Here is a 26,429-nt window from a genome sequence, read left to right on the forward strand (position 1 = left end):
AGCCTAAACAATGGAGGAAAATAACCAGCAAAGGCAAAAAAAGAATTCAGAAATGTATGTGTCTATGTACACTATGTGCTCCTGAGTGGAGAATAAATCATGAAAAACATTTACAAGCACAGGTGTAGAGGTAGAAAGGAGAGGGCTTTTGCAATCATACCAAATTGACTATAAAAATTGTATATAAATATATTTAGCATATACAATGGGATAGTGAAACAGTTAACTTTAGTACAAAGAACTAGAACTTGGATAATGTTCTTTTTTCATGAACTGACCTTATATATAAAAATATGTCTCATGTCTAAGGTGAATAACACTGATACAGTCAATGATCCCGTGTCATTGTGTCCTCCCCAGACGGTGCATTTGTAGCCATTACAGCACACATTGACAGGGTTGGTCAATTACTTAGAGACCAAGTGGAGAGTCGCTAATCACAACATTTTCCAGCACATTCAAAACTCCATCAGTTAACTAAAGGTCATTAAATGTGTCATATTAACTAGATGCTTCATCAAATGACGGAGCAGCTCGTTGGAAAAAGACTAACACGATTAATAGACCCCCGTCTTCATTCAGACATTTGTTCTCGCTTTCAAATGCACTTTCATCTCTTCCACTGGCAGGTCAAGAAGCCAATTCTCCCTCTGGAATGGAACATAACCAAATTCTCCACATTGTATAGCATTATTTGTATGGGGGTTTCTACATAAATAACATTATTATCATTATTTACTGTTTACAAATGAGGGACAACAATATAAAACCTTTGTGAACTACATTTCATTATTCTAATACTAAGGATTAGTAAATGATGCAACCTGCATCGACACAATGACGTTTTTCTCAATTTTGGGGATTTTGTCCTGGACAACTAATGCAAATCTCTATACTGCACCCGTTCCTCTTTTCATTCTCAAGACTTTTTCTGTGGCAGTATAGCATTAGACACTACAGCTGTCACCTCTCTGCCAACTACTCTATCATCAGGCTCTCATTGTGTGCGGATATGTATCTCTGCCAAGATTCCCAAGGCCTCAGCGAAACGATTGTGTGTGAATGTGCTGGCTGGGGATCTGAGGTCTGGTTCATAGAAGGTCGGCCTGGCGGTGGAAATGCCAGTGATGCTGCTGTGGGGTCGTCGGGGCAGCATTGAGGTCTTTCTCTCATCATGTGTCAAACAGTCATAATTGCCCACAAATAATCCATCCAATTTGAGGAGCAACTTCGTCTGATGACACACTGAGTGGGTACACATCTGTATGCAGAAGTGTGCGTGTCTGCGTCTGTCTGTCTGTCTTCAGGGCCTGGTTTTTGCGTCATAAGCGCTTGGCTTGACTTTAAATGAAGAGGATGAAGCCGTGCAGAGACTCTCCAGGGCAAGGAGTGCCAAACATTAGACTTATTCAACACATTTACCTCCAACACAACTGTGTCATGAACACACACTCATCCTTGTCAGTCACCTGCAAACACATCAAACACCTGATTATTAGTATAAACAGTGGTATTAGTGCCCACACCTCAGTCAGGTGTATTTCCAAGGACTTGTTTGGATCAGAACTTGTCATGTCTAAAGCACAGGATGAACTGTGCTTTCAGCTGTCGCTGCTTCAGTACTAGTTTGGAAAAATCCACTAAAACATGCTTTTAATTAAATAAGGGTTGCTCATAATACTTACTAATCCCCAATAAAAGGTAATTGCAAATTTATAAAATTTAAACAAACAAGATGCAACTGCTGGGATTTTAAGATTATTTTTGCTGCATTTTTAAAAAAAAAGAAAAGAAATTGATGAGCAACATTAAGTGCGCAGACAGAAATTCTAGTCTTAGCCAGGATTTTTTCGCCTGGCCTTATAAAGTACAATCAGCATCAAACACAAATGGCTCTGTTTATTTTAACAAGTGCGAATAGTAAAACTCTAATGACAGAAATAAAATAAGCGAAAACAAACAGAAATTTCGAGTCGAGCGTGCTCAGCCTTGTCTGCAAAGAGTAACCCCTGACAGCTGCTTCCACTCTCAGCTCCCTCAAACGCTACTTTATTTACAGCCAGGTAGATAACCACAACCTCCATGTCCTTATTGCATTACTCAATCAGGATATTTATGCATATTGCGGCTGGTGGGAACGACATAACATTTGGTGGTCTGCCACGTCAAATCGCTCTTTGACTTGATTTTATGGCTGTGCTGAAGTGGAACCGCTAATGTTTCCCCCTGCCAGCCTCCTCCCACCTACCAAATAACATTTTAATGAGCTTCACCAGCCAGACCAGAGGAGGGCGAGTAATTTTCCGAATTTTTGGTCAACTGAAAAAAGCCCAAGACACAAATCAAGATCAGCACATAAAGCCGCGTTAGGGAACACGGACCAGACACCGCTCTGCTGACTGCAGTGCAGACCAGACCTCACTGAAGTCATGAAAGTAAATAAATCAGCCGTAGGCAGTTCCCCAAGGAGGCCTACAGGCAATAAGGCCTTGTTAAAGTGATACTCCACTCCAAACCTATTTCCCTGTCAGACTCTCGTTTCCATTAGGCTTGAAAGGAAGCTGGAAGAAATTTGTAGATTCCTGTACCTTGAATTGATGTCAGCTATACAACAAATTTAAATTTTAAACTGTATATCCATATAGTCATTATCATAGTTGTTATATATTGGTAAAAAATACACTCTAGGCACCCACAACTCTATACGCTACAGAAATTCATAGGCAGACAAAAACATCAATATTGGACAATTCTGCAAACCTCATGATTTAATTCAACGACATCATATACTTTTTAAATGTCCAGCGCCGCGGTTTTAGAAAATTCTGGCCTTCTGCAATATCTGCGCGAGGAAGCAATAATTCATGATTATGGCAACTACACCACGGTGAAAGTACATTAGGATTAGTCAACTAAAAAAAGGTTAGGGAATAGAAGTGGCCATTGATGAAAAGGAAAATGTCGATTGCGCATGTGTTGAATGTTAATGAAAAATAGTCTGATATGATTCATTCTCTTGATGTCAAGTTTCGACCATGAGAATACAAATTTGCGTTGAAATATTGTAACCTAAAGTTTCACTGTCTACTTTTTTCGACAGCTGTCGACTGTATCCTGTGGCTGTGTGAGCATATTCTATCAGCTGAAGGTCGTCATGGAAAATAGTCATAAACTCTTAAAAACAAACGTGTTTGTGATGTCACTAGCTGTGACTGCATCATACAGAGAGGTGTTTACGATTGTCAATGTCGGAAAAAGATTTGTAACGGACATGTGCCTGCGTAAGCGGGGAAAAACTACAAAGCATCTCAGCATCTTTCAAGCCTGCATGAGGAAAGAGGCAGCGCGTCACTTCAGGGTCATCTTTAATCAAAGCCAGGCCACGATTAGAAAACAGAGAATCTGATTTATGAACTAAATTAAATAAATAAATTACTCAAATTCCACAACTACCACGTGCTCGCTACAGGACGCTCTTGATTGGTAATCTGAAATTATTGCATTCATAAGCCAGTTGAGCCAGTGAACTGTCCAACTCTGATATGGTGTCATGTGTTCCCATTATGTTCGATAGCTCCAATTTACTGCTTTGCCAGAGCAACAGATGAGATCATGGAGGCAGTAAGTGACAAGCGGCTTCACACTGAACTCCTGGTTTCAATTAATTTGTATTCCGTCTGCTGAGCTGACACGCTCTAAGACAGATAGAGGGGATAATAATCGTATTATAATTTTTCATAGAGTGATTGTACAAACCACTGCATCTGCCTTAAAGTGACATTGAAGGATTTCGTGTTTCTAGGGAGCGATATGGAAAGTTAAGGACTACCACTGGGGACAATTTGTGCAAATAATCACCAAGTCACAACCAATTGAAGGCGTCTTTAGCCGCCAGTAGACCGCCCGCGAAGGTCCGGGTTCAGGACCTGTGTCATGTAACCTATGGGCGGCTAGGCGAAAAATGTTTTTCACAGGATCAGTGCTTTTTGACGTGGCATCCATCTACCGTGTGCTCCTCTGTTGATCATAAAGCCTGTTGTTTCCATTTGATATCATCCAGATGCGACAAAATTCACAACAGCCCCAATGAGGGAGAAATGTAAATACTCTCCTCTTCCGTGGTCCTGCCAACAAAATCCTCTTTTATCTCCGACATAATCTCCTTTGCTCATGGCTGTTTACAGTTGGTGAAGCGGTAAAAGAGTAACCAAGTAAAGAACCTAGGGTAGGCAAAAACTTAAATCAGGCTGACACGCTTGGTAGGACGGAGGGGGATTTTGCTTCATCTATGGCCTGGTAATTTAGTTTCACCCACTATAGAGAATAAAATGACCCTACTTACAGGATAACAGCACAATAATCTTTTTAAAGGGCACTAAAAATAAGGCTTTTTTCCCCAGTCATTTTGTATATCAGCAGAACTTTGACCATTGTTCTTGCATGGGTTCTGGTGCCTGCCACATAATAACAGAAGTGGTTAAAAACCCAAGTCATTTGGGGCAATAACATTCCTTATTAAATGGGCTTAACTATAGGCTACAGCTCATTCCTGAACCTTTATCACAGCAGACCCAAAACTGTGAGCTCCAGAAGCTTCCAAACAGATCAACACAAGTAAATGCGGTGCAGTTCTGTAGTGGCTGAGCTCGTATTAGGGACGCATGATGCCGTTAAATTTGTCAGATTTCCATTTCTGATGCTTTCCATGGTACTTTGCCTGGATGATGCCCATTTTTTATTCAAATCCCAACGCGTCTCGAATTCCGCCGGTGGGACTACTGTACTGTATTGTATTAACGGGTGATGCTTGGTGCAGATGTAAACAGTTTCCAAGTGTCTGCAATCACTCAAGGACTTACTTCAACTCAAACATCTAAAACAGGTTGCATTTGCTTTGGCAGAACATTTCATTTCAAACATCTTTGTTCTCAAATGTTTTCCCCATTGAGGTGGTTTGAAGGCTCCAGGTTACACACTGACTGTCACACGGCCAACATGTTACATTAAACAGGAATATTATACCCATTTGTTTTAAAACCCACACGTTTAAATACTTGTAATCATGTATCAAAAAGATTTGATGGAATATGACAAATAAGGCAACATTTTGATATGAAGACTGATATCAATAATGCATGCATGTTTGAGAACTGTGTGAACTCTTTTAAACTAAAACCAAAGTTCGGTCAGTCTCTACAGAGACTGGCAAATTATAATTACACATTCAATTTTAAAAATCTTCCTTTCCCAGAAACTAAGCTTCTTTTGCGCCTAATGTTCACTTTCATTATTAACTGTAAATTCATGTAATGACTGTGACTAATCCTGTAAACATATTCAACAATAAATGTGATCCAAAGGCACATTATTCAGCAGATCTCACCATCTTAGAACCCTGACATGAACAGATGTTTTAGAAATTAACAAGAAATTAGTTTAGGAATATGGATGCTCTAGGGCTTTAAAAAATTGGGTGGCCCCCCTGTTCAAATCCAGACCAGTCAAAAACGTGTTTTAAATACCCGACTCTCCAATCCTCTCCATCACCCAATCCGACTAGTGTGTCCCATACTGAGGCCATTACTCCCTTCCACCCACCCATGCAAACAAATAAGACACGTTAATACAAAACATATGGATTTCAGTATTTCATATACAGTCCAATTTTAACGTTCTTTAGTTCTTTTTGTTTATTGCCTTTAAAAAGCTTCATAGTCAAAGCCTCTCTCTTCCTCTGAGCACATGAGACACCCATTAAAGCCACAGGCAAAGTATGAGCACTCATTTTTATAAAGGGTCCTCTATCACACAAAAAAGAAAAGACAAAAACATCAGATTAGCATTGTGGAACACAAAAAGCAGAGGAGTCACAAAGTGCAAAACATACACAACGTTAACAGAGTACTTCCGACAGACTAAAGAACTTCAAAAAACATCACAACATAAATAAAGAATGTGGGTCTGCATATGTTAAAGAGCAGGGTGGTGCGTTCAAATGCTATACAGTCGGACATACAGTACAGACATGAAAGATCGAGCAGCGTGCTCAAGATAATACAAATTAAGTAATTTCTTTTAACTGGGAAGTCTGAGCTTTTTGAGACCCCGACTCCAGCAGGCGGGACAGAAACATGTATATGTGTGTGTGTGCACAGTCTATTTAAGGTTGTGGAGAATGGACCTGAGGTTGAGGCCGAGGAAAGTGTGCGTTTGATTGGTTTTGTGATACAGCTCTTGAATCTGGAGGTGGAGAGAGGACAGCTCAAACAGACGACGGTTCTTCCTGGAAGAAACGGAACAAAAAACAAACAGTCGTCAGTCTAAAGACATTCAAGGAACATATTCCCAAGAGCCCAACAATTGACATACATTTAAAGTAGTTGTACAGGAGTCTATAGTGTTTTTCTACCGCTTGAACACTTATACAACAAATTCAACAACAGATGCATTTTAAATGAACAAAGTATGTTGCCGCCCAACTACGAAAATAAACTACGCAACACTTCATTGTGTAAAATGGACGGATAGACACACGACACTAACAGCAGCCCAACAACATGTGGCGTTTTTTTTACAAGAGTAGTTAACACTGAAATCGTCAGTTGAATTATGGACAAGCTATTAGCAAGTTAGACTGACAAAACATTACATTTTCCACCATTCAAGTACCAACACCATGCACTCACTGAACTAAAAGTTAACCTACCTTGCATTACAAGTGTTGCGGCAAACTTTCTCTCTGTATGAAGTGCAGACAATGTGGCCGTCTTCACTCAAGTTTCCCTCAGCACTCTTATGGAATGAAAATATGACTTTTTTTGCCCTTTGCTTAACGCCATGTTTTCAATCGATGCACAACAAACGCACATTGCATATGCTGCACCTGAGTCTGGGAGACTGTTGCCAAAGTTGGTTGATGTTGGACACTATTCACCAGGAGGTTTTCAAAGTGCAGCTATCAAATGCAGTTTTAACGATAATTAAAATGTATGGCGTTATTACTAACCACCAGGAAATTCATAGTGGTTCACCTTGAAATCTTTAAACAGTTTCATCCCTATTTTATAAACAGACTTCATGCTGCCCTTTAGCATGAATTATGACTTTTCACGGAGTGGAGTTTGTCCAAGACGTTGGTTTATGACCAAATACCTCAGTCGAATGGTCTTGTTTCTTTTCTGAATAATTTTACCTCGAGCTGGTCACCGTTCATAGACGTGCAACTACCAACTCTGGTTCATTGCTTCTTTTTCCGTATCACAAGAAAGGGAAATGAAACCTAGCTGTATGTTTTCTCTCTCCAGCAGTCTATGCTGAGGGAGAGAAAGGCGAGATACAAGTGTGTGCAAGCATATGCGCCTATACGTGGAAGTACCCAGGTACTTGGTGCCATGATCAGCGCACACCGATCAGTGTTTGATGTTATCAGTCTGGAGCTCAGTGTGCCTACCTGTTGCTGGAGAGCTTTTGCAGAAGGATAGAGAGCTTCTCTAGTGATGGGAGCTCCAGACGAGGGTGTTTCAGGAGCTGGGATGCTGTTCGGAAAAACTTCTCGCAGCTACACGTCTCCAGGAAGCGATTTAGGTAGCCTAAAAGCACACAGAAACAAGCATAGCAGAGAGAGCAGGAATTTATCAAAACTATTTCGCTGATGAAGACCACATTTTTTTACTCAACGTTGAAAACTTCTGAAGAGATGGAAATGATCAACTCATACTCTTTAGATTAGCATAGAAATGAAAACTTAACGGACACGCAAACAAACCATGAAAACACTTTAACGATCAAACTGAATGAGACAGGGCACAGATGCCGGTCAGAAGGATTCTGTGATGATTGTATTTGGAAGAGCGTCCACATTGTCACTTTTAACTCTGACCTTCCCCTTCATCAAACAAAAAAAAAAACCACACACTGGGAGATGAAACGGAGAAGGGACATCAGCATCAACCCGCACAGATGGGAGCTGCACATTTCTTAGATTAATAAAAGCAAATGCCGACCTTATGAAAGCCTAAAATTAGTCGGTTCCTAGTAAACAAACATTTGTTTCTACTAAAGTCACATTCCTGCTCCTTCAAAAAAAAGTGACTCTCCGCTGTCATGAACCATGCATGTGGATGAGGGGAATACAATCTGAGCCACAGAGGGACTTTTTTTTTTCTTTTCTTCCGGCTTGTACGGCGGCTCTGCTGGCATCAAATCACAGGAGAAGACTGGACGGGGAGGAAGAGGATCAGGTTCCGATAAGAAAGGATGAGGTTAAGTAGGACATGATGAAATGAGAAGGATAGAGCAGGAATGGAGGGTTTGGTCCAGGAAAAGCATCACCTCTCCTGATCATCTATAAAACATCCATGGATAATACAGCTGTCAGCTAAAGTTTTTCCACGTGGCTGAGTATAATCATAAATTCAACTAACTTGTGAGGTGGGTAGCAGTGTAGTGCTGCAAATAATAATATCACCTTTTTTGGATAACTCAATAAATAACTTTGAATACTAGGATGCTACACCCTAAATAATCAATATGTGTCACATTGTTAGCATGTTGAACTATCTAAAGTTTTAACGTTCAAGCACAGGTGAACATTATTATTTGGACAAAAAATAAGAAATGTATTATTATTATTAATTAATTAATTAATGCATTAATAAACAGGTTTTAACCCCTTTGTGCTCATCAAAGGGAAGGAGCTCAATCGGAATAAATACAATCTGTGAGCAGCAAAGATCAGTTTTCAGGCTTGAGAAAGATGAACAAAGTCACCATCACACGCTTATTTCATCATGACGACGTATGTAACATTTAATTCATTGTGCACTCAAAGTTAAAGTATCTGGAGGATCGTGAGGTGGGTCTGACTGAGAGCTTGTCCACTGCACGTCCACTTACACCTACATCATTTTCAAAATGAACATCACGTTGTATTTAAGACGACTTGAAACTAGAGATCGAGACCATACACTCCTTAGGAACATGTTCATTAAAGTTATAAATCAAGTGAGAAGTAGAATCATTTTCTCATAGATTTCTATAGAAACAAACTTCATTCTGCAACCAGTGGAGTCGCCCTCTGCTGGTCATTCCGTAGAATACAGGCTGGTGACTACGACAATTTTAATATACAGTCTGTGGCCCTCACCACAGACTGTAGACCTTGAATCAACTTGTTCTGTCAGAGCAAAAGTGACAATTTACAGTAATATAAAGGTGAAGCAGTAAATCGTCATTAACTAGACAATTAATTGATTCATTTTCTTTAAAGGCAATAAAATCACTTTCTATCATATCACATTAAGACCAGGAGCGTAACAACTGTGCAGTCGTCTGATCCCCATTCTGATCTTAATCCTTTTTAATGTGTGCCACATTGTACACACACAAACATTCCTCATTGGTTTGACCGTGAATTACATAGGTGATGTGATAAACAAATGGGGTGGAAAAAAATAGGCACCTGAAACATTACAAAAATATAATGGCAAACACTACTCCTCTTGAAAAGAATCCAAACACACACAGAAAGTGGGTCCATATGTGACCACGGAGGTTGAATTTAAAGTATGAAGTTTGGAAGTTAATGTGCTCACTGTTTACCAAGACATCAGTCAAAGCCTGTAAAACGCAGTGACCAAGTGTGTTTGAGTGGCAGTTTCAGCCATTCACCAAATGTGTTGTGCAAATTTTAGAGTGTGTGATTGAACTTTATACAAGCAATCAAGTTGTTGCAGAATGACCACAGACATCCTGTCTCTGTGTGTTTTGTGTACAACTAGCCCTCTTTGTTTTGTTTTGTTTTATTGGCAATATTCAGGTGTAGGCCTCTCCCCCCCTCCTCCACGCCCTGTTACCGTCTTCCCTCATTACCGCTTGTAAAACATAATCATTAGCAAGTCCTGCTAGACTTTAAGTCCCCCCCCCATACACACAGCTATGTACACACGTACAGCTCCGGCCTCAGTCGTAGCATCTGGCTCTGCTGTGTGTTAGCGCACACAACAGAGTAAAAATGATATGGTTCATAGCCGTGCCAAACTCGCCATTCCATGAAAACGCACTGCAGCCGTTCTCGCCCCCCCAGCCCATGTCCATCTTCAAACACGTCTTCAATAAAAAGAGCCCAGAGGTGGTGGACGTCCAAAGTGCCCACAACTTCCAAATCTGTTGGAAATCTGCAATCTGTTGCCTGACCAGTGCTTATGACTGATGTGAGTTCAAACAAACCGTTTATTTTTCTTAAAACATGTGGTTTGTATATGTAGGGGAGGGGTGGAGAGATACTGCAGGAGGAACTGGTATTAATCAAAGTAAATAGTGATCGTAAAGACAGTCTATAAATCTGAGTGATTACAGAAGCTTTCGAGGCCACGTCGAGCACAGACGATTTCTCCAGGCAATTTTAAAACTGACTCTCGAGGTCACAGGTGAGGATTCACTAACTTACAAAGTCACGTTCATTTTCCAGTTTGATTATAACCTATGAACAAATCTTGTTTGGCAATGGGAAAAAAATGAGGTTAATGTTTCTTAGGACAACTGTGTTTTGTGTTTACCAGCACATCGGGTCCAGAGACTACTGGGTTTCTAAAAAAAATCTATAAGAAAACAGCAGAATTTCTATTGAAGATCTCATTTGTTCAATACTGACATTATCTAAAAATGCATTAAAATATTCTGCAATTTTCTTCTTTTAATGTGAATCTGAGAATTGAATTCATGTACATTGTACAGATCCTTCATGCGAGGACTGAACCTGCTGCTCATCACCCTTGGTGCAGTCTGACGATAATATAAAGCTGGTGTGTTATTGGACACATGCTTACGGGACGGTTCAGTTAGCTGCATCAGGATGTCCATGGGTGTGTGTGAGGAGCTGCGGCCAGCCTGTAACACCATCAGTAGCACACACAATCCTCCGTAGTGGAGAAACAGGCCTCGGCGCTCCTCAGACACCAGCTCGGTGTGGAGGCTGTCCAGGGCCTGGGCCCGCACGTCAGCTGCAGCCATGGGGAGAAACATATTTACACACAGATATATTTCATTCTGTTTTAAATTAAATGTTAAGTCATTATCATCTTATGTTGACATAGTAGTTTTTCTGCTGAAACAGAATGGGAATGTAAGCTTAATTATGTTATTATTAAAAATAATTATGGAGAAAAATCTCTTGTCCTGTATACTGTACTCTATTGTTACTGGTGTTGTACCTATTCAGCAACAGGAAATTACTCTTCCACCAACCCTTCCCCACCCCCCACGAACTGTGACCCATGTTTCCTTTCTTTCTCATACTCCACTTCTATACTTTGGTCACAAATTCTTCTGCAGTCCACTTTAAGTCCAAAATCCATTCATTATTTTTTGGGGGACTGGATTCAGTAAGCTCTGTATGATGTGTAATATCCCTGCAAAAAAAAAAAGCTCTGTATGATGTGTAATATCCCTGCAAATATGAAGGGGACGACACATCTCACTGTTATTACTAATCTGGTATTAGATCAGTCCAGACGGGGAGAAAGCTGACCTGGAAAGCAGATCGACAGAAAAAATATTACAGTATATTGAGAGACATAGTGAGAGAGCCCTGAAGCATTACGAGCAGATGGAAGATCAGTTTAGAAGAGAGTTTCATAAAATATGTCAGGACACGAAGGCTGCATCCACTCTGTGTGCCTTGAGATTTATAGTGTGTGAGTCCAGGGAGAGAAGAAAAGGTAGGTAAAAGATCCCCCCCGCCCCTTTTCTCTAAATGAGCTACAGATTGTGGCTGACAGATGTTTGACTATACTTCTTCCCAACTTGAAGATCCTGCTACATCTCATCTGGTGATCAATGTAGTCACCAGATGACCCTTTAAACAACTGTCTCACTCCTAAATGTTGCCATTGAAATTTTAACCTAATGTCGGTGCTTAAAAGTCATGGCATTTGACAATTTTCAGTTGGCGGTAGATGAAAACTCTTAGTGCCACCCAGGTCATTAGCATACATTCCTCTGAAGACCCCTAGGGGCTGTACCAACATTCATATCAATTTACTCGGGAGATCACTAGGACCATGTCTGTACAAAGTTTCATGGCAATCTCTCAGGTAGTTGTTGAGATATTTCAGTCTGAACTACAGTGATGGACAGTGCAGGATAACCATCACTTATGCCAACATGTCATAGTAAGTTGAACTGATTGACACAGCACTGTTTCATCGACTGTAATTGATGAGGGCACAGACGGACAGGGCACAAACTGCTGTATCATATTTTATTATCACTATCAATGGTGTTTTTATAATCAGCATGCTAAGTATTACCGATAACAATGCTCAGTTGAAGGTTTTAATGAACTGCTCTGTCGGTCAATTCACACCTACACAGGTGGGGTGCTAACATAGTGGCACGTGATAAGTGGTAACAGATGTACTGCTCACATTTTCTAGGTCGACTTAAATCGCTTTGCCAGGTTAACTGTGACATCACTATGCCATGATTGTCAGGCCAGGTAACCAACTACAATGGCACTACCTCTTGTTTTTGATCCATCAAGAAATTGCTACATGCGTGTTTAGTGTTATCTAAAGGTCACATATTAAGTTTTTGTCCGAAAAATGTAAATGTTCCCCATTTCCCGACATACAAGTCTGTAAAAATACCTTGTGTGACCGTACGGAGGATAATGAGGGTGGACAGGATGCGCGTGTGAGGACAGGAGCTCTGGTACAGGGGACAGCTCCTGAGGTGTCCAGCTATCTCACTGCTGGACTTGGGCAGGGCTGGACCTTCACATTGCAGCACTGCTGACTGGGCTGCAGGCTTTGACATTTCCTCTCCTATCCGCCGCAGAGTGGCAGATAGCGCTACGTGCTGCGAAAATAATACACAGATTCAACTGTATTGGCATAAACACATTGGTTATTGCTCAAAATACATAACTCTGCCCACACTCTTCCAGTTACTTGTTACATAACAGTCAAAAATAAGAGATATGTCTTGAATGACATTCATCAAAAGGCTTAAAAAAACAAACATGGTCAGTGAATAACCAATGGAGTCAATAGATTAATGCAGTGAACTACAGCTACCATCAAACATTTGTGTGCTATGACGAGCTGGTGCTTTTCAAACTACGTCTCGCCGCCTACTATTCCCTGAGAGTTTGAGTAACATCTTCCTTCCTCCATTTATGTTCTGTGGCCCCAATAGTGGTTGGTTTTTGTCTTAAGAGTGAACACATATTGCAGCAATAAGGGAGCATGTGATTCCAGTTAAACATCAAGCATGTCACTGAGCAGATATGACATGGCCTGACAAACAAACACAGAGGGGCCAAGCTCCCTGCAGCAGGGTGGGAGAAGAGGACTGGAGCTTGGAGGCTGGAGGCTGTGGGGAGAGAATAAGTGGTCCGGGGCAGGGGGTGAAGGCTGGAGCCTGGCCCAAAGAAGGAATTAAGAGTTCAGACACTGAGCTGAACGTGAGGGTTATGGGCTGGAGGCTGACATTTGGTCTTATACCATGAAGATTGCGGCAAATTATCAAGCCAACAAAGTGGCAATGCGTATAAGAGGTAAATTGTCATATCACCCGTCACCTCTTCAACCAGCAATGGCTGATGCACAGCATCTGTTATGGGGGGGGGGGGGGTTCCCAAGGGGGCATTCTGGCCATGTGGCCGAATAATGAAGCGAGACACACTTCCCTATATAAGCCATAACACAGGAACAGCCTGTTCTAATGTAGACTCTGTTCAAAGCACAGAGACGACGGGCAGGGGACTTCAGATAACCGCGCTTCTCAACTGAACACAAGATAGAACTCGACAGGACCTCCACACGGCGATGAAGTGGATATCATGTGTCACGTTTGGTTTTCGCGTCACGGTGTTGTGAAAGTGACCCAGCGGCTCTCATCTCCTGCGAGGCCAAACACCAATAACTACGAAAGATGCAGACCAGAGAAATGAGAGCTGTATTGTTGTGACCTCACGTTCCTGTACTGTCACTTTCTGACAGCCCAGAACATCTAATAAAAAAAGTGTTGATATCCAAAAACTTATTTTTTTTATTTATTTAAATAACTGGCTCCCTGTTTAATTGACACTCCCTTTGGAGACATGGAAGAACAGCAGTTTGTATACAACAGCAATTTAGGTGGTTGCACTTCACATTTTAAAATATAGTGAAAATGTGAACTGTTACAATAGTCAATATTTGACTAAAAACCAACACAGCACATCTCTTTGTCAAGTTAAGGCTAGTATCTAGCTTCTGATAGGTAATTTTCTAGGCTATACATCTTTTGATCACTGTAAAATCATTGTAAGTCATTCAAAAAAAAAAAAAAACACACATCTATCTATCTATCTAGCTAGCTAAGGTAATGTCGCTTGTTCATTGTGGCCAATCGATAAAAGGTCTGGTGAAAAAAATTCTGATAGACGTGCTGTGACCTTGCCAGTAAAATAATAAGTCAAGCCAACAGGAACACCAAGCTCACGCTTTGAATTATTGCAATTTAAAAAAAATGCAGCCTCGGTGCTAGACTCCAGATAGTCTTTGTCTTAATTTCTTTTTTTTTCACAAGTGAGGTTAATAGCCCACATCCTCCACTTATTCTCCTCCTTTAAATTTTTTCTTTGATATATACTGTAACCAGTTGCCACAACAGCCCAATTTACCAAAAAAAATAATCATATTACTTGTGCGCTATTGTCCAAGTGTTTCAGAGCCCAGTGGATGAGGCGAAGAAGGCTGAGGAGGAGGTCCGGTTCCGTCAAAGGAGTGTGATGAAGCTGATCTGCTAATAACGGCATCACCTAGGGAGTAAATGATAACTTGTTACACTAAATGCATTGGAACTGTTTTTGTGATCATGTGCTGGAGGAGAGTTATAACCAAATTCAGTGGTCAGATTGTAGCTGGAATGAAGGTGCCACCTGGAGGCATCTGTCGTTGAGCACAATCTTCAGAGGCAGACACTGTTCCACACCTTTCCCGTCATTTGACGCTACCGATGAGAACGTCCGTCCATCAAGAACCCAGTCCAGTAAAAGGGCCAGCAGCTTTGTTGGGGTGGGACTGGAGCTGCCCTACAGGAAGGAGGGAGAAATAAAGGGTTCAATTATTATTGCAAGATCTGTCATCTTCAACATTCTTTGTCACAAAATAGTTACTGGAGCTCAAGATGATATTTTGATTAGACCTTTGTCATCTGACAGGTTCAGTACGTCTATTTGCAGTTCAGCCATAGGACATATAGGCGTCAGGGAGGGTGAAAGTAGTCTGTGGAGTGTGAATGTGATGTTTCTGGTCTGAATGTGTACATGAGTGACTAAGTGTGTCTAATACTGTAACACTGTAAGTGTTGTTTTATTTTTTTCAATTAACAATGAAATGAAGTAATGAGACCACGATTGGAACCAATCCTGTACGCGCGCGATGAAATACCTTGCTGCTAGGTTTTCCAGAAACAGCAGTTCTCTCATTTTTGGATGGTTTCATTGGCTCGAAGCTCTTAACGCCGTCCTTCTGACAGCCTCTTGGTGTCTTGCTGAGTTCATATTTCCTCTGAAAAATTAATTAAAAGGCCAAATAATAAATGTGTGAAGGGTTATAATTTTTGACCTCTTCATATTAGTTGCGTGTCATTTTAACTTTGTTCAAACTTTATTTTTGGAAAGGTGACCGCCCAAATCACAATTTATCTGTGACTCGACTTATGTGTCGTCACCTGAAGGTTCTCGAGTCGAGCCTGCACCCTCTTGGACTGGTTCTCCAACTTTTTGTTCTGTTCACTCAGCTCATTCAGCTGTTGATACAAAAAATCAGAGACTGTCAAACTATTATGCAAGAACAGTGGATATAAAATCAAGTATTATATTTCCTTATACACAAATCTGCCTCTGGAAAAAAGAGGCCTTCCATCAACAGCAACAAAGTTCCCAGGGGACACCAAGAAAAACTAGTGTAAACTCTGACCCTACATCAATGGTGTGTTATCATTATCATTATTAATATCATTATGAATTAAATGAGTGAAGCACTTTACTCTCAGGGTAAAGATCATCATTATTGTTGTCACTATCATTCAACATCCAAACATGAGGTTTGTGTTATACTGCCCTCTAATGGTCCAAGATACTAAATGCTTGGTTTAATCCCTGTACTCCTTCACCCATGATGTAATGCAGATTTGATCAGTATCAGTGTCTTTAATTTTGGAAATAAATAAATAAAGTCAAACATTAGCTAGTTTTTGACACAATGAGCAGCAAGATAGGCTGTATAGTCTTCAGTGTGGTTAGTCCTGGTTGTGCAAGTTTTAATATAGTTTCCCTAACTGAAGACAAAATACACAGTGGTCAACAGTTACACATTTACTCAGCTTAACGGACACAACGTAAACACTTCTAACCTGTTTCTTTGTGTTGTCATTCAGCTCCTTGATGGTGTCGAAGCTGGATTTGAGCCTCCTGTTCTCTTTGTTCCTCTCTCTAAGGAGATCCTGCAGCTGGCTGAGCTCCTGCTGGTGTTTCTGATGACACGTCAGGGCAGATTATTACATGGAAACACCTCAGAGATTCAGGCAAACTAGCCAACAGGTCTTGAGTCGAGGGCATGGGTTAGTTTTTTCTCCTCCACAGTCACCAAGTGCTTGCTCATTGTGGAACTATTGGGTTTTCTCTGTAATATTGTGAAGTCTCGACCTCACTAAGTGCCTTGAGACGATGTATGTTGTGATTTGGCGCTATACAAATAAAATTGAATTGAATGTGTGTCTGACCTCCTCTACAGCCAGTATGCGAGTATGGAGCATCTCTTCCAGGCCGGCCAGCCTTCCAAACGCCTCCTCCTGCTGTTTCAGCCTCCTTTCTCGTTCTTGCAGCTCCCTCTCCCACTGCTGGTGGCCTTGTCGCTCTGCCTGTACACAACACAGCCTTTTTTATCCAACTATAATTTAGAAACAGCATTCCTTCTCTAACCCAGTCTCACCACTGAAACTCAAAACTACTCATTGCAATTTTCAAAATACCAGTATTGGGAAAAGGCAAAGAAAAACACAAGCTCCCTTGTATCTTAATATTATCTGCATCTTAGGTGGTGGGTGATGCTGCACACATATCTGAAAGTGCTCTCTGATGCCATACACGTAACAATACAGCAAGTTGCCTTTTCTATAAATTTCTGATAGATTGTCATTACAGTGGTTCGGCTCTCTCACCTTCAGCTGTTCATAGATGGTCATCATTTCTTGGTAAACCTTTACGAGTACCAAGGATGAGGAGGAGCGGCATGAGTCAGGGTATATGTGAACTCTCTGTAACTCTCTGTCTTCCTCAGTTTCATTGGACCCAGGGCTATTATCCAGAAAGGAAGGCAGGGTCACATCTGGACAGATGGAGGGAAAGTAGAGCCCAAGCGTTGGTTGATTATCTTCAATATTTATTAAACAGAATGTGAAGAAAAGTCAGAAATTTCAGCGATAATAGGAAATTAAGAAATAAATTGCAAAAATTTGGTCTGCTGAAATTCACGGATAAATCCCTATGGCCTGATTTTTTTTTTATGTGCAAGAACTAATCAAGTCAAAATGGAAAACATTAATTTTTAAAATGATTTCCGCCAGGAGATTGGTGCGGCAGCTGCTATGATGATTATCTTGTTCGGAGTTCTGACTCACGGACTCACCTGTCTCTGTAAACAGCACCCGAGAGTCCTGAAGTGGAGCAGCGCCAAAGTCCCTCGTCAGGTCCTCGTTGCTGCCATGCAGACTGTGATCACTACCAAACCTGAGAAAGACACAATACTAGTCACCAAACACGTAAAATTGTGATATATATATATGTATAGTACTGTAATGTCACAAGACTTAACTGTTCAGGATGGTTGGCAACCGCTCTGAACAGCTCATTTAAAGCTCTGCCGTAGCATTTCAACTCTTTGCTTTGTCGCCGGGGTCTGTGGGTCAACATGAGCCTTCGCACTGCTTCTGAAAGAGAAAACGTGAAGCAGACAGTGTGTGTATGATACAAACATATACAAACTATGTGATAAAAAGTTTAGTTTTAATAGTGTGCAGCCATCAACCTGCAAATACAGCGGGTGGGACCGTAGACCATAAAGACGAGAGCAAAGGTTTAAACGATAAAGGCACTCAGTCTCTCACTTCTGTCCTCGAGTGAAATGTTTATGAATGTGGACGATGCTGGAGACTTAATAGAGCCGAATCAATAAACTCTGAAGGTCACAGGTCACAGCACAATATGAAAGCTCGTGTGTGGTAAACATACCATCACTGGATCCTGAGGGGATGTCTTCTGAAGGTGGCAACTAAATCAAAAACAAGACATCGATGTACATAGATCAATATGCATATATCAAACGAGGCTGGGCTTTTATGTCATATCCATAAGCGCAGCTGGAGGAGACACAGATCAAACCTTTCAAAGGTGTGGCTCAAAACGCTGCTGGTGTTGTTTAGCTCAGTTAGAACTGGGGCTTTTCAAAATACTGTAAAGAGTTTCTTGCTTCAGTTAAGTTTTGAATAAAGTTTTTTTTTTCCAATTAGCCAACAGCCGATACAGATGCTAGGTGAACTCGCTAGCTCGATAATGAGCGTAAATGAGGTTAGCATCACAGTGGTCATAGCACTAATACTGTTCCACCGGCTGGAAGCGCCTCGTTGCTTCTGTGAGTTAAACTCAAACCTGTTTCCTCCTCTCCAAGTGTTTCTGCTCGAGCTTCTCCCCCGTGTCAGCTGCGTCCGCCTCGATTCGGTTCATAGTTGTTTACAAGTTAGCCGGGCTTCGTTATCTGCACCTTCGTCTTCCAGCGGTATCAAGTCATTCAAAATAAAAACAAACTTCCGGTGACAACTTTCGGCTTAAAGCCCCTTTCGCGCGGCCGTCTCTTGGTGAGAGCGAGTTATTCGGGCGCGTAATGTACGTTATTTTGAAATTAAAATCACCACATTTCCGGTGCCACCCGCTTCTTTAAAGAGCCGTGGAGAAACCATAGACTGTATTGGACAAACAAACCTGAAACAAACCAAATTTGGCGGATGAATGGTCACGTGACAACGCTTCTTTCTCTTTAACGTCTCCTCGCCGCGAGTAGCGCCCTCTAGCGGGGCACGCCGGCGCCAACCAGTAGCTTTCAGATACACAACAAACCACCTACGGTGAATATTGTTGTAGTTGAATATTATTGGCTATATATTAGCCAATTACAGTAAACATAATGTACAGTGTGCGTGTCAGAGCCAATTGTTGTTTTCATCAATAGGGTTGAATCTCATGTCACTGCACATTAAAGAATTGCTGTGCTGTACAGGGTTGCAAACAGCATACACCCTTCACCGATTTAGCAGTCTGGATTTAGATAAAATTCGCATCATATTGACTTTATTTGACCATTGAGGTTTGTTTTCAACCTGTGCTTCCTTGCAACTTCACAGGCAATTGAGGCTATGATGTCACAAAGCAGAACACTGAATATTCATTAAAGCATAACTTACCAGTGTGTGTGAGGGGTTTGTGTGTGTGTATGAGAGTGAAGACGTGTTAAATCGTATTTGGTTAACCATTGAACTTTGTATTTTTAATCATGCAGCAGACATATATTTTTCCTTAAACTTGTTCTTTTGCATTCAATGCAAACATTTTTGAGAAGAAACTCCCATCAAATTTCCAGTGACATCATCTGACACAAACGGTAATTATTTTTGTTTTCTGATTCATCTCTGTTCTGACTACATAAATTTCATTTCTCTTCACGACAGCGCTGCATTGTGACACGTTTGACTGTTAATACATACGCTGTATGTATATGATGTTATTTTGAACAGCGTTACACTGTGACTAAGGGTTGCATTGCTCTCCTCTCAACATTGAACTCCCGGCAGCAAGCGTTCCATCTTACAATGGCAACAAAAGTGTCCTCTAAGCTGCCCACCCAGGATGACCAGTCGGTCACAGCAGGCTGGCTCACCTCGGGATACTCCACCTACCAGGTGCAGTCTTTCCTGGGGCACGGAGCCTTCAGCAGTGTTGCTAAATGCACGAGGATGGACGACATGAAGACAGTGGCCATCAAAATGATGAAGAGGCAGGGCTCTTATGTGGAGCACGCAAAGTTAGAGGTGTGAAAAGAAACCGGCTGTGCTTATTAAAGTTGTACCATTTTGTTTTTTTCCAAGTGGTTCCATCAACTGTATTTACATAAATATTGAGTTAATGTGTGTCAAGCTAATGTGAAATCCGTCTGTGATCTGTCGTGTACTGTATCTGCAGGTGGCCGCTCTGAAGAAACTGAAATCACTGGACCCGGACGAATGCAACCTTGTTCGATGGTACCGGTCCTTCGTTGACAGGGGACACATTTGTCTGGAGTTTGAGCACCTGGACCAAAGTCTGTTTGACTTAATGAATGGGAGGAATTTCCGACCTCTCCATCTGAACGAGATCAGACTCATTGTCCAGCAGGTGTGTCCCACTGCTCTCCTCTCTGCACTCACAGACTGTCTGAAAAGATATACTGGTGCAAAAAAATTGCAGACGCTGATATTAAAAGAACAACTTTGAAAACCTTTCAGCTCGCCTGCGCACTCGGCCACTTGAAGGCCGCTGGGATAATACACGCAGACCTCAAGTTGGAAAACGTGATGTTGGTCAACCATCTGCAGGAGCCGTTCAGAGTGAAAGTTATTGACTTTGGCCTCGCTCAGACTGTGCGGTCTGCCCAGTTGGGCTCATACATTCAGACACGTCCATACCGGTGAGTGACTGGAACCCTATTTGACCTCTGAGCTTTGTCTTAGAAATCATAGCGTGAAATAGTTTTCATGGCGAATATGATCATGGTCGTCTTTCCTCCTTCAGGTCTCCAGAGATCATCCTGGGGTGTTCATACACAGAGGTGATAGATATGTGGTCTCTGGGCTGCTTGGTTGCTCAGTTGTTCCTCAGCACCTCGCTCTACCCTGGCAGTTGTGAATATGATATGGTGCGCACTACTTGAAGTTCAATCTTAAGAATCTGGTTTCATGTTTTTATTGAAAAAATCATATGATTTAGGGGTATACAATTTTGATAGTAAAGAAACGAATCCTCCTAGGCTCCCAGTGTGACTTTAAATTGTGTTGTTTTTTTCAGATCAGGTACATAGTGGAGACTCAGGGTCAGCTGCCGGAAAACATTCTCACCTTTGGAGCGAAAACATGCTTTTTTTTCCAGGGAGACAACAGCTCCACCAGCACTTTCTGGAAACTCAAGGTACATACCCAGAACCCGCTGAAATGTGCCTGTCCTCTTCACATTTCTGCCATACTTCCAAGTTTGATGTACACAGAGAACAACATTACTTACATGTCCACTGTCTGCTCAGACCCCAGAGCAGTTCCAGAGAGAGACAGGGATTCAGCCAAAGGAGACCAGGTTGTTAAAGCTCACCTCACTGGACAACCTCCTGGACGTGGGTCTTCTTTTTGATCATCCGTCATGAGCGCATATCCGAAGCGTAGATAGAAAATACCGATAAATCTCCAGGAGAGGGTTCAAGTTCACTCCTGGACGGGACCGAAGACGCCCCTGACCTTTGTTGTTGTTGTTGGTCATGTTTCAGATCCGGATCATTGACTGTGAAAAAGTCGTGGACAGGCTTGCAGAGATGAGTGATGTGCAGATGTTCGTGGACATGCTGAAGGGAATGCTTCAGCTCGATCCTGCCAGACGGATTACACCTCATCAGGTGCTGGAGCACCACTTCACCAGCATGCACCACTTTATCAACTTGTACCCCGGCAGCTCCTAGTAAGTCATTGTTGTGGTTTGATTGAACATTTTTAGCATATTTTGAGTTATTTATCTCTATTAAATGTTCTCTTGTACCTTTGTTGCACTACAGTACATAAAACAATACATCATACTTATCTCACATGCATGATTCCTTGTCTTCCAGTGTTAGTTCTGCCTCTCATATGATGGACGTCAGCTGGAACAAGTCGCCACCTTCCCACAGTGGGAAAGCTGCATGTAAACCGCAGCGGAAGTCACGCTCCAGGACCACCAAGGCCATCCAGCCCGCGGGTTCAAACAGGTCAGGGGGGAAGAGAAAGGTAGTTGATGTAGTCGGACATGCAAACACCGTGTCCACTGCTCCTGCGAGCGAGCCGGACACGACCCGCCCCTGCAGTGTCAGAGAACATCTGGCAAGAAGCATCCTCAATGATCATACGTATGCGAGACGGGAAAAGCCACGTCCTTCAAACAGCGCCGAGACAGAGAGACCGGCTCGGCCCAGACGGACAAGAAAGAGACCAGTTGATGAAGATGTGCCGCCTAGAAAAAGAACCACAAAGAGGTGCGGTAAAAAAAGCTCTGCAGGACCCTCCACGTCGGGCTGAAGCAGCAGACGTGTTGCCCCACCATCTCTCAAGGGCTGGGCCAGATGTAGACCACCTCCAACTCAGTTCACCTTCCAAACAGCACCGAGACAGAACGACTCCGTCAGATCATGAAGATGTGCTGCCTCCGAAACAGGATAAGAGAACTGCAACTGGAAATGAACCATGATATTTAAATTGTTAATGATTAATTTAAAAAAGGATAATATGATCAAATAAAATGAAAAATACCTGATCATGCCTGATGTGCATATATCAACCCAGAAATCCTCCACATAAAGTGTACAGAAATACAGAAATCATGATTGACAGGCAGAAAGTCAACATTTTACAGGTTCATACAGACATTCATCTGAGAGAGTTAAAATGAATATTAACCAATATTTGGGTTCATGACCCAACTCTTCTCCCCACAAGGTATTTGAATTTTGCTGTATTTGTTTCCTTCTTAAATGTTAGAAGTCAATATATCTACAGGTCCTCCTACACATGCTTTTAATCTTTTTAATGTTTTCTGTCAATGTGCTAAGGTTGTCAAAAGTGAGATGATTAACCTCAAGAAGCTATATTGCTTCTTTGGGAAAAAGAGGCCATCAGGGGTTTCATTTAAGCTAGAACCTCCATTATGCCGAGTTATATAAATGTGCAAATTTGATCTAATTTCCGTTTTCGATGTCCCCGGGCAAACTACATTTTTTCTAGGACTGATGGATGGAGTTTCCTCTCCACACTCCGTGTAGTTACACCAATGAGCCAGTGAGTGTCAGTGCCTCATCAGAGATCACAGGATCCCACCAGGCTCCCACTTTTGTCTGCTGTGATCACTTGTCTTTGTGTGGCTGACGGAGGCGTCGGTCTCCAGCCCAGTGTTGAAACTCGCCAACAGCTGGAGCCAGTGAACAAAGTATCTCACTAAGACCTATATAAGAAGCTTGTCCTGATTTATCAAATACCTTCTCATATTTATAAATACATTTGGAATATTCTAACAATGCTAGATAAGATGCCGTCGTTCTAACTCACTGTCAGCTCACTGATCAGTAACACAGACTCATTCTGAGGAGGAACAGGCATGAAATAAAAACATTTGTTTGGGGCATCCGCAGATTAACCCTGCTGCACCCCGGGTGCCTCTCAAGCCGCCAGCGTAGCATTGAGCCATTACGCGTGTCAGGCGGCGCCAAGTTTCCCCCTCGACTCGAATGACCTACAACTTGGCTTTGCGATTAATGCCCCCTCTCTCTCTGTTTGGCTAATTAGCAGCCGCCGCCATTAACACACATTCTCGCGTTTCAATCACTTTGTCCCTGCGGGGTCTCACTGACGCTGAGAGAAAATTAGCCGACAAACATGTTCGCAGTGATCTTCATTAGAGAGCCATTTGCTTTGTCCACTTTGTATGGAAATCACACTTCTGCTATTCTCATCGGTCGTACCAGTTCGTCATTCGGAGCATATTCTGCTGATCAGTGGCATGTTGGACACGTCAGAGTAGAACGATGATCGGGTCTAAGGTTCGCTCAAGGGTTATGTTTTCGGTCACGTTAAAGGTTACAGGCCGTGCAGTCAACGAAAAAAGTCCTCAATAACCATCTTTGAATTTCTGATTACTAAATGCCACTGCATTGGTTCGCTGTCCTTGTTCTCCACAGCCACATACCAAACTGAAATGAAAATAATAGCAACAATCTGTAGAGTCTGTAGAGTCATTCCTAAAGACGGATACTCTGCTTTTATTTGACTCCACATTGCAGCGATGTCTCGGTTTTCACACTTTGTGACTTAATTTGGGGGGGAAAAAAGCAATCCGCAAATAATTATATGATAATATAATTAGGTTTTATTCTCACAGAGCAGTGGGACACTTACATCAAGTACAATTCTCCTCTTTATTGTAACAGAGATTATGGACCCCTGAGGCCTCTGTCTCACACACACACACACACAAACACAAACACACGGCTAGACAGCTGTACTGTAAGTGTATGTGTGTGTGTGTGTGTGTGTGTGTGTGTGTGTGTGTGTGTGTGCATGTGTAAAAACCGTTATATGATCAGCGCAGACTGTCTAAAGAGGTGTGGCCAGCAGTTAACGTCTGCCCCCCTGTGTTTTTTGAGAAACACACAAGCCGGCCCATGGGACACAACTAGACAATAGCAATCACCTCCCACCATTGAATTAACAGCATATTGCTGTGTTGAACTGCAGAAGCAATTATCTCCCGTCTCATGATACAAAACCATGCACATACAAATGCATGCGCTCTCACACACAATTAAAGTGGCAATGGCAGTTCTCTGCAGTGAAAAAAGGAAGAAGATTGCCTCTCAATTGGCATGACTCTTTGAGTCCACAGAGCAGCATTATGTATGCTAATGTGAGCTGTAAAGACGGATCTGGGGTTCAGGAGGAGCCCCTAAGCAATTACACAGCCTCAGACCCTGGACAAGACACTGTGTCCCTGGGCATGCAAGGCACTTTTACGGGCTTCTCCACATTAAAAATGTATATATGAAACATCATAGGGATGGGTCTGTAAAAATGTGCAGCCATAACAAATACCTCAGGGTTAGATCGATAGGGGGCAATAATGGCCTTTGATGAACATTATTAGACATTTGGAATAAGGCTCTTTCATCTCTGTGATTATCCATGTTCACATTTTCCCGGATTTCAGAGGTCATTCAAGAGCAACGACACTGCATACTGGACGGAGAACGGCAGTGTTTTGATCAGAGGAACTTTGGCAGAATTAAAGAGAGGCACATTTCTGGGTTGAGCTGATCCAGTTAATTACTATAATCATTCAATTTAACAGTAAAAGCCTCTGAAAAATTTGTGAAAGACAATTCATGGTGCAAATGTAAAAAGAAAATGTGTTGCTCCACCAATATTTAATGTATTTTCTCACTGTGGCATCTGTCAGATCATTTCAGGTTTATTTGCCCATGTTTCGAGCGACTCTTTTGACACTTGTACCCCCAACTGGGAACACTGGAGGCAGAGAAGCAACTCTCTGATAACTCAAGATAATCCAAGGGCCTCTCTGATTTATCCCCCATAACAACTTCTACTATTTAAAAGCCTGTAATAGCGTTGTCAGGTTATATTTATTAGATTAATTTATTCAGATTTAATCGCTGCACTGGGAAACTGGAGGGAGGAGAAAAGTAAATTCAGTTCACGGGAAGCGCCTAAGAACTCTTTTTTGTAATGGAAATCTTGGGAAATTGAATTATTCAAAGGATTCCTACTTTCATCAGACTTTAGATTAGTCTAATTATTCTGGTGCTGAAATAAAAATGGGATAAACTGATTATTGTAAAGTAGGCGAGGATAACACTTAAAGAGTGTTGTGTTTCAGGGTGATTGTCTTTTGTTATTCTTGTCCCTCTCCCTTCATCCTCTTGGTGTCGACAGTATTTGATCTCCCTTTCTGTCTGTGAGTGAATATCCGTGGTCTCTCTTTGGTCACAAACCAAGATGTGTTGATCGACGTGTTTGGACTGGACAAGCTGCCCATGTGAAAGTGTGCGTGTGTGTGTTTATTCGTGTTGGCAAAACTGTCAGTACGACTGCTGAGACTTTGTTCACTTTGCTTTTTCTTTTTTTTTATTAATTGTAAAGCATCAGGGTATAATCAATTTAAAATATATCAAGCTCAAAATGCATTTGTAGATCTATATTTATATGTGGTATTCATGCAAGATGTACGATTAAAGCACAAAATACCAGAGACAAATCTGCTGCTGAAGTCCATCGCCCTTATGAATTTTGTTTCAATAAATCCAGATCACTAGTAGATTATGTATTCTAGATAGAGATAAAATAATTGCTTTGCTATTTGTAAGTATACAAAAAATACCACAACTGTATATTAATAATACTTTTAAAGCAATATTATTCAATTTTGACCGGGTTAGGTTTTTCCTGAAGACCAATATTTCCCCGAACAAAATTATCTATTTTTTCTACTCCCCCCCCCGCCCCATTTCAATCTAATACAGTAAATTACCTAATAAGTACATTACCAGTGC

At 41.7% G+C, this 26,429-nt stretch overlaps 2 protein-coding genes across 4 annotated transcripts; one reads left to right on the forward strand and one right to left on the reverse strand.

Annotated features, from left to right (window-relative positions):
* Positions 1-5,635: 5,635 nt before the first annotated feature.
* LOC118282958 (coiled-coil domain-containing protein 138-like) lies at positions 5,636-19,365 on the reverse strand. Of its 3 annotated transcripts, none has more exons than XM_035604539.2 (15): positions 19,028-19,365; positions 18,281-18,320; positions 17,865-17,979; positions 17,679-17,779; positions 17,212-17,378; positions 16,774-16,911; positions 16,405-16,524; positions 15,721-15,798; positions 15,438-15,557; positions 14,927-15,079; positions 14,690-14,806; positions 12,648-12,858; positions 10,827-11,000; positions 7,451-7,589; positions 5,636-6,283 (listed from the first exon to the last, which is right to left on the reverse strand). In XM_035604539.2, exons 3-15 carry the CDS (start codon positions 17,960-17,962, stop codon positions 6,157-6,159), a joined length of 1,743 nt encoding a protein of 580 aa, XP_035460432.2. In that variant the 5' UTR covers positions 17,963-17,979; positions 18,281-18,320; positions 19,028-19,365; the 3' UTR covers positions 5,636-6,156. The 3 variants fall into 3 exon arrangements, with proteins under 3 accessions (XP_035460432.2, XP_035460431.2, XP_035460430.2); XM_035604538.2 differs by having other exon boundaries at positions 17,865-17,976; positions 18,698-19,365; XM_035604537.2 differs by having other exon boundaries at positions 18,698-19,365.
* A 153-nt stretch (positions 19,366-19,518) lies between these two features.
* LOC118282959 (homeodomain-interacting protein kinase 1-like) lies at positions 19,519-22,627 on the forward strand. The gene is made up of 9 exons (XM_035604541.2): positions 19,519-19,703; positions 19,894-20,130; positions 20,282-20,473; positions 20,584-20,765; positions 20,870-20,993; positions 21,143-21,262; positions 21,375-21,461; positions 21,612-21,799; positions 21,948-22,627. The coding sequence occupies exons 2-9, from the start codon at positions 19,912-19,914 to the stop codon at positions 22,390-22,392; spliced, it is 1,557 nt and encodes a 518-aa protein (XP_035460434.2). The 5' UTR covers positions 19,519-19,703; positions 19,894-19,911; the 3' UTR covers positions 22,393-22,627.
* Positions 22,628-26,429: the final 3,802 nt, after the last annotated feature.

This window comes from Scophthalmus maximus, chromosome 14, assembly GCF_022379125.1.
Source record: "Scophthalmus maximus strain ysfricsl-2021 chromosome 14, ASM2237912v1, whole genome shotgun sequence".
NCBI lineage: Eukaryota > Metazoa > Chordata > Actinopteri > Pleuronectiformes > Scophthalmidae > Scophthalmus > Scophthalmus maximus.

Bases quoted from the DNA above. Each gene is read 5' to 3' on its own strand.
- LOC118282959 (XM_035604541.2), top strand. From the start codon at position 19,912: ATGGCAACAAAAGTGTCCTCTAAGCTGCCCACCCAGGATGACCAGTCG. The intron at 21,263-21,374 runs GTACATACCCAG...CTGTCTGCTCAG, and splicing joins GCACTTTCTGGAAACTCAAG to ACCCCAGAGCAGTTCCAGAG. The intron at 21,462-21,611 runs GTGGGTCTTCTT...GTCATGTTTCAG, and splicing joins CACTGGACAACCTCCTGGAC to ATCCGGATCATTGACTGTGA.
- LOC118282958 (XM_035604537.2), bottom strand. From the start codon at position 18,772: ATGAACCGAATCGAGGCGGACGCAGCTGACACGGGGGAGAAGCTCGAG. The intron at 16,525-16,773 runs GTCAGACACACA...ACGTGTCATCAG, and splicing joins GCATACTGGCTGTAGAGGAG to AAACACCAGCAGGAGCTCAG. The intron at 15,799-16,404 runs GTTAGAAGTGTT...TTGTATCAACAG, and splicing joins ATGACAACACAAAGAAACAG to CTGAATGAGCTGAGTGAACA.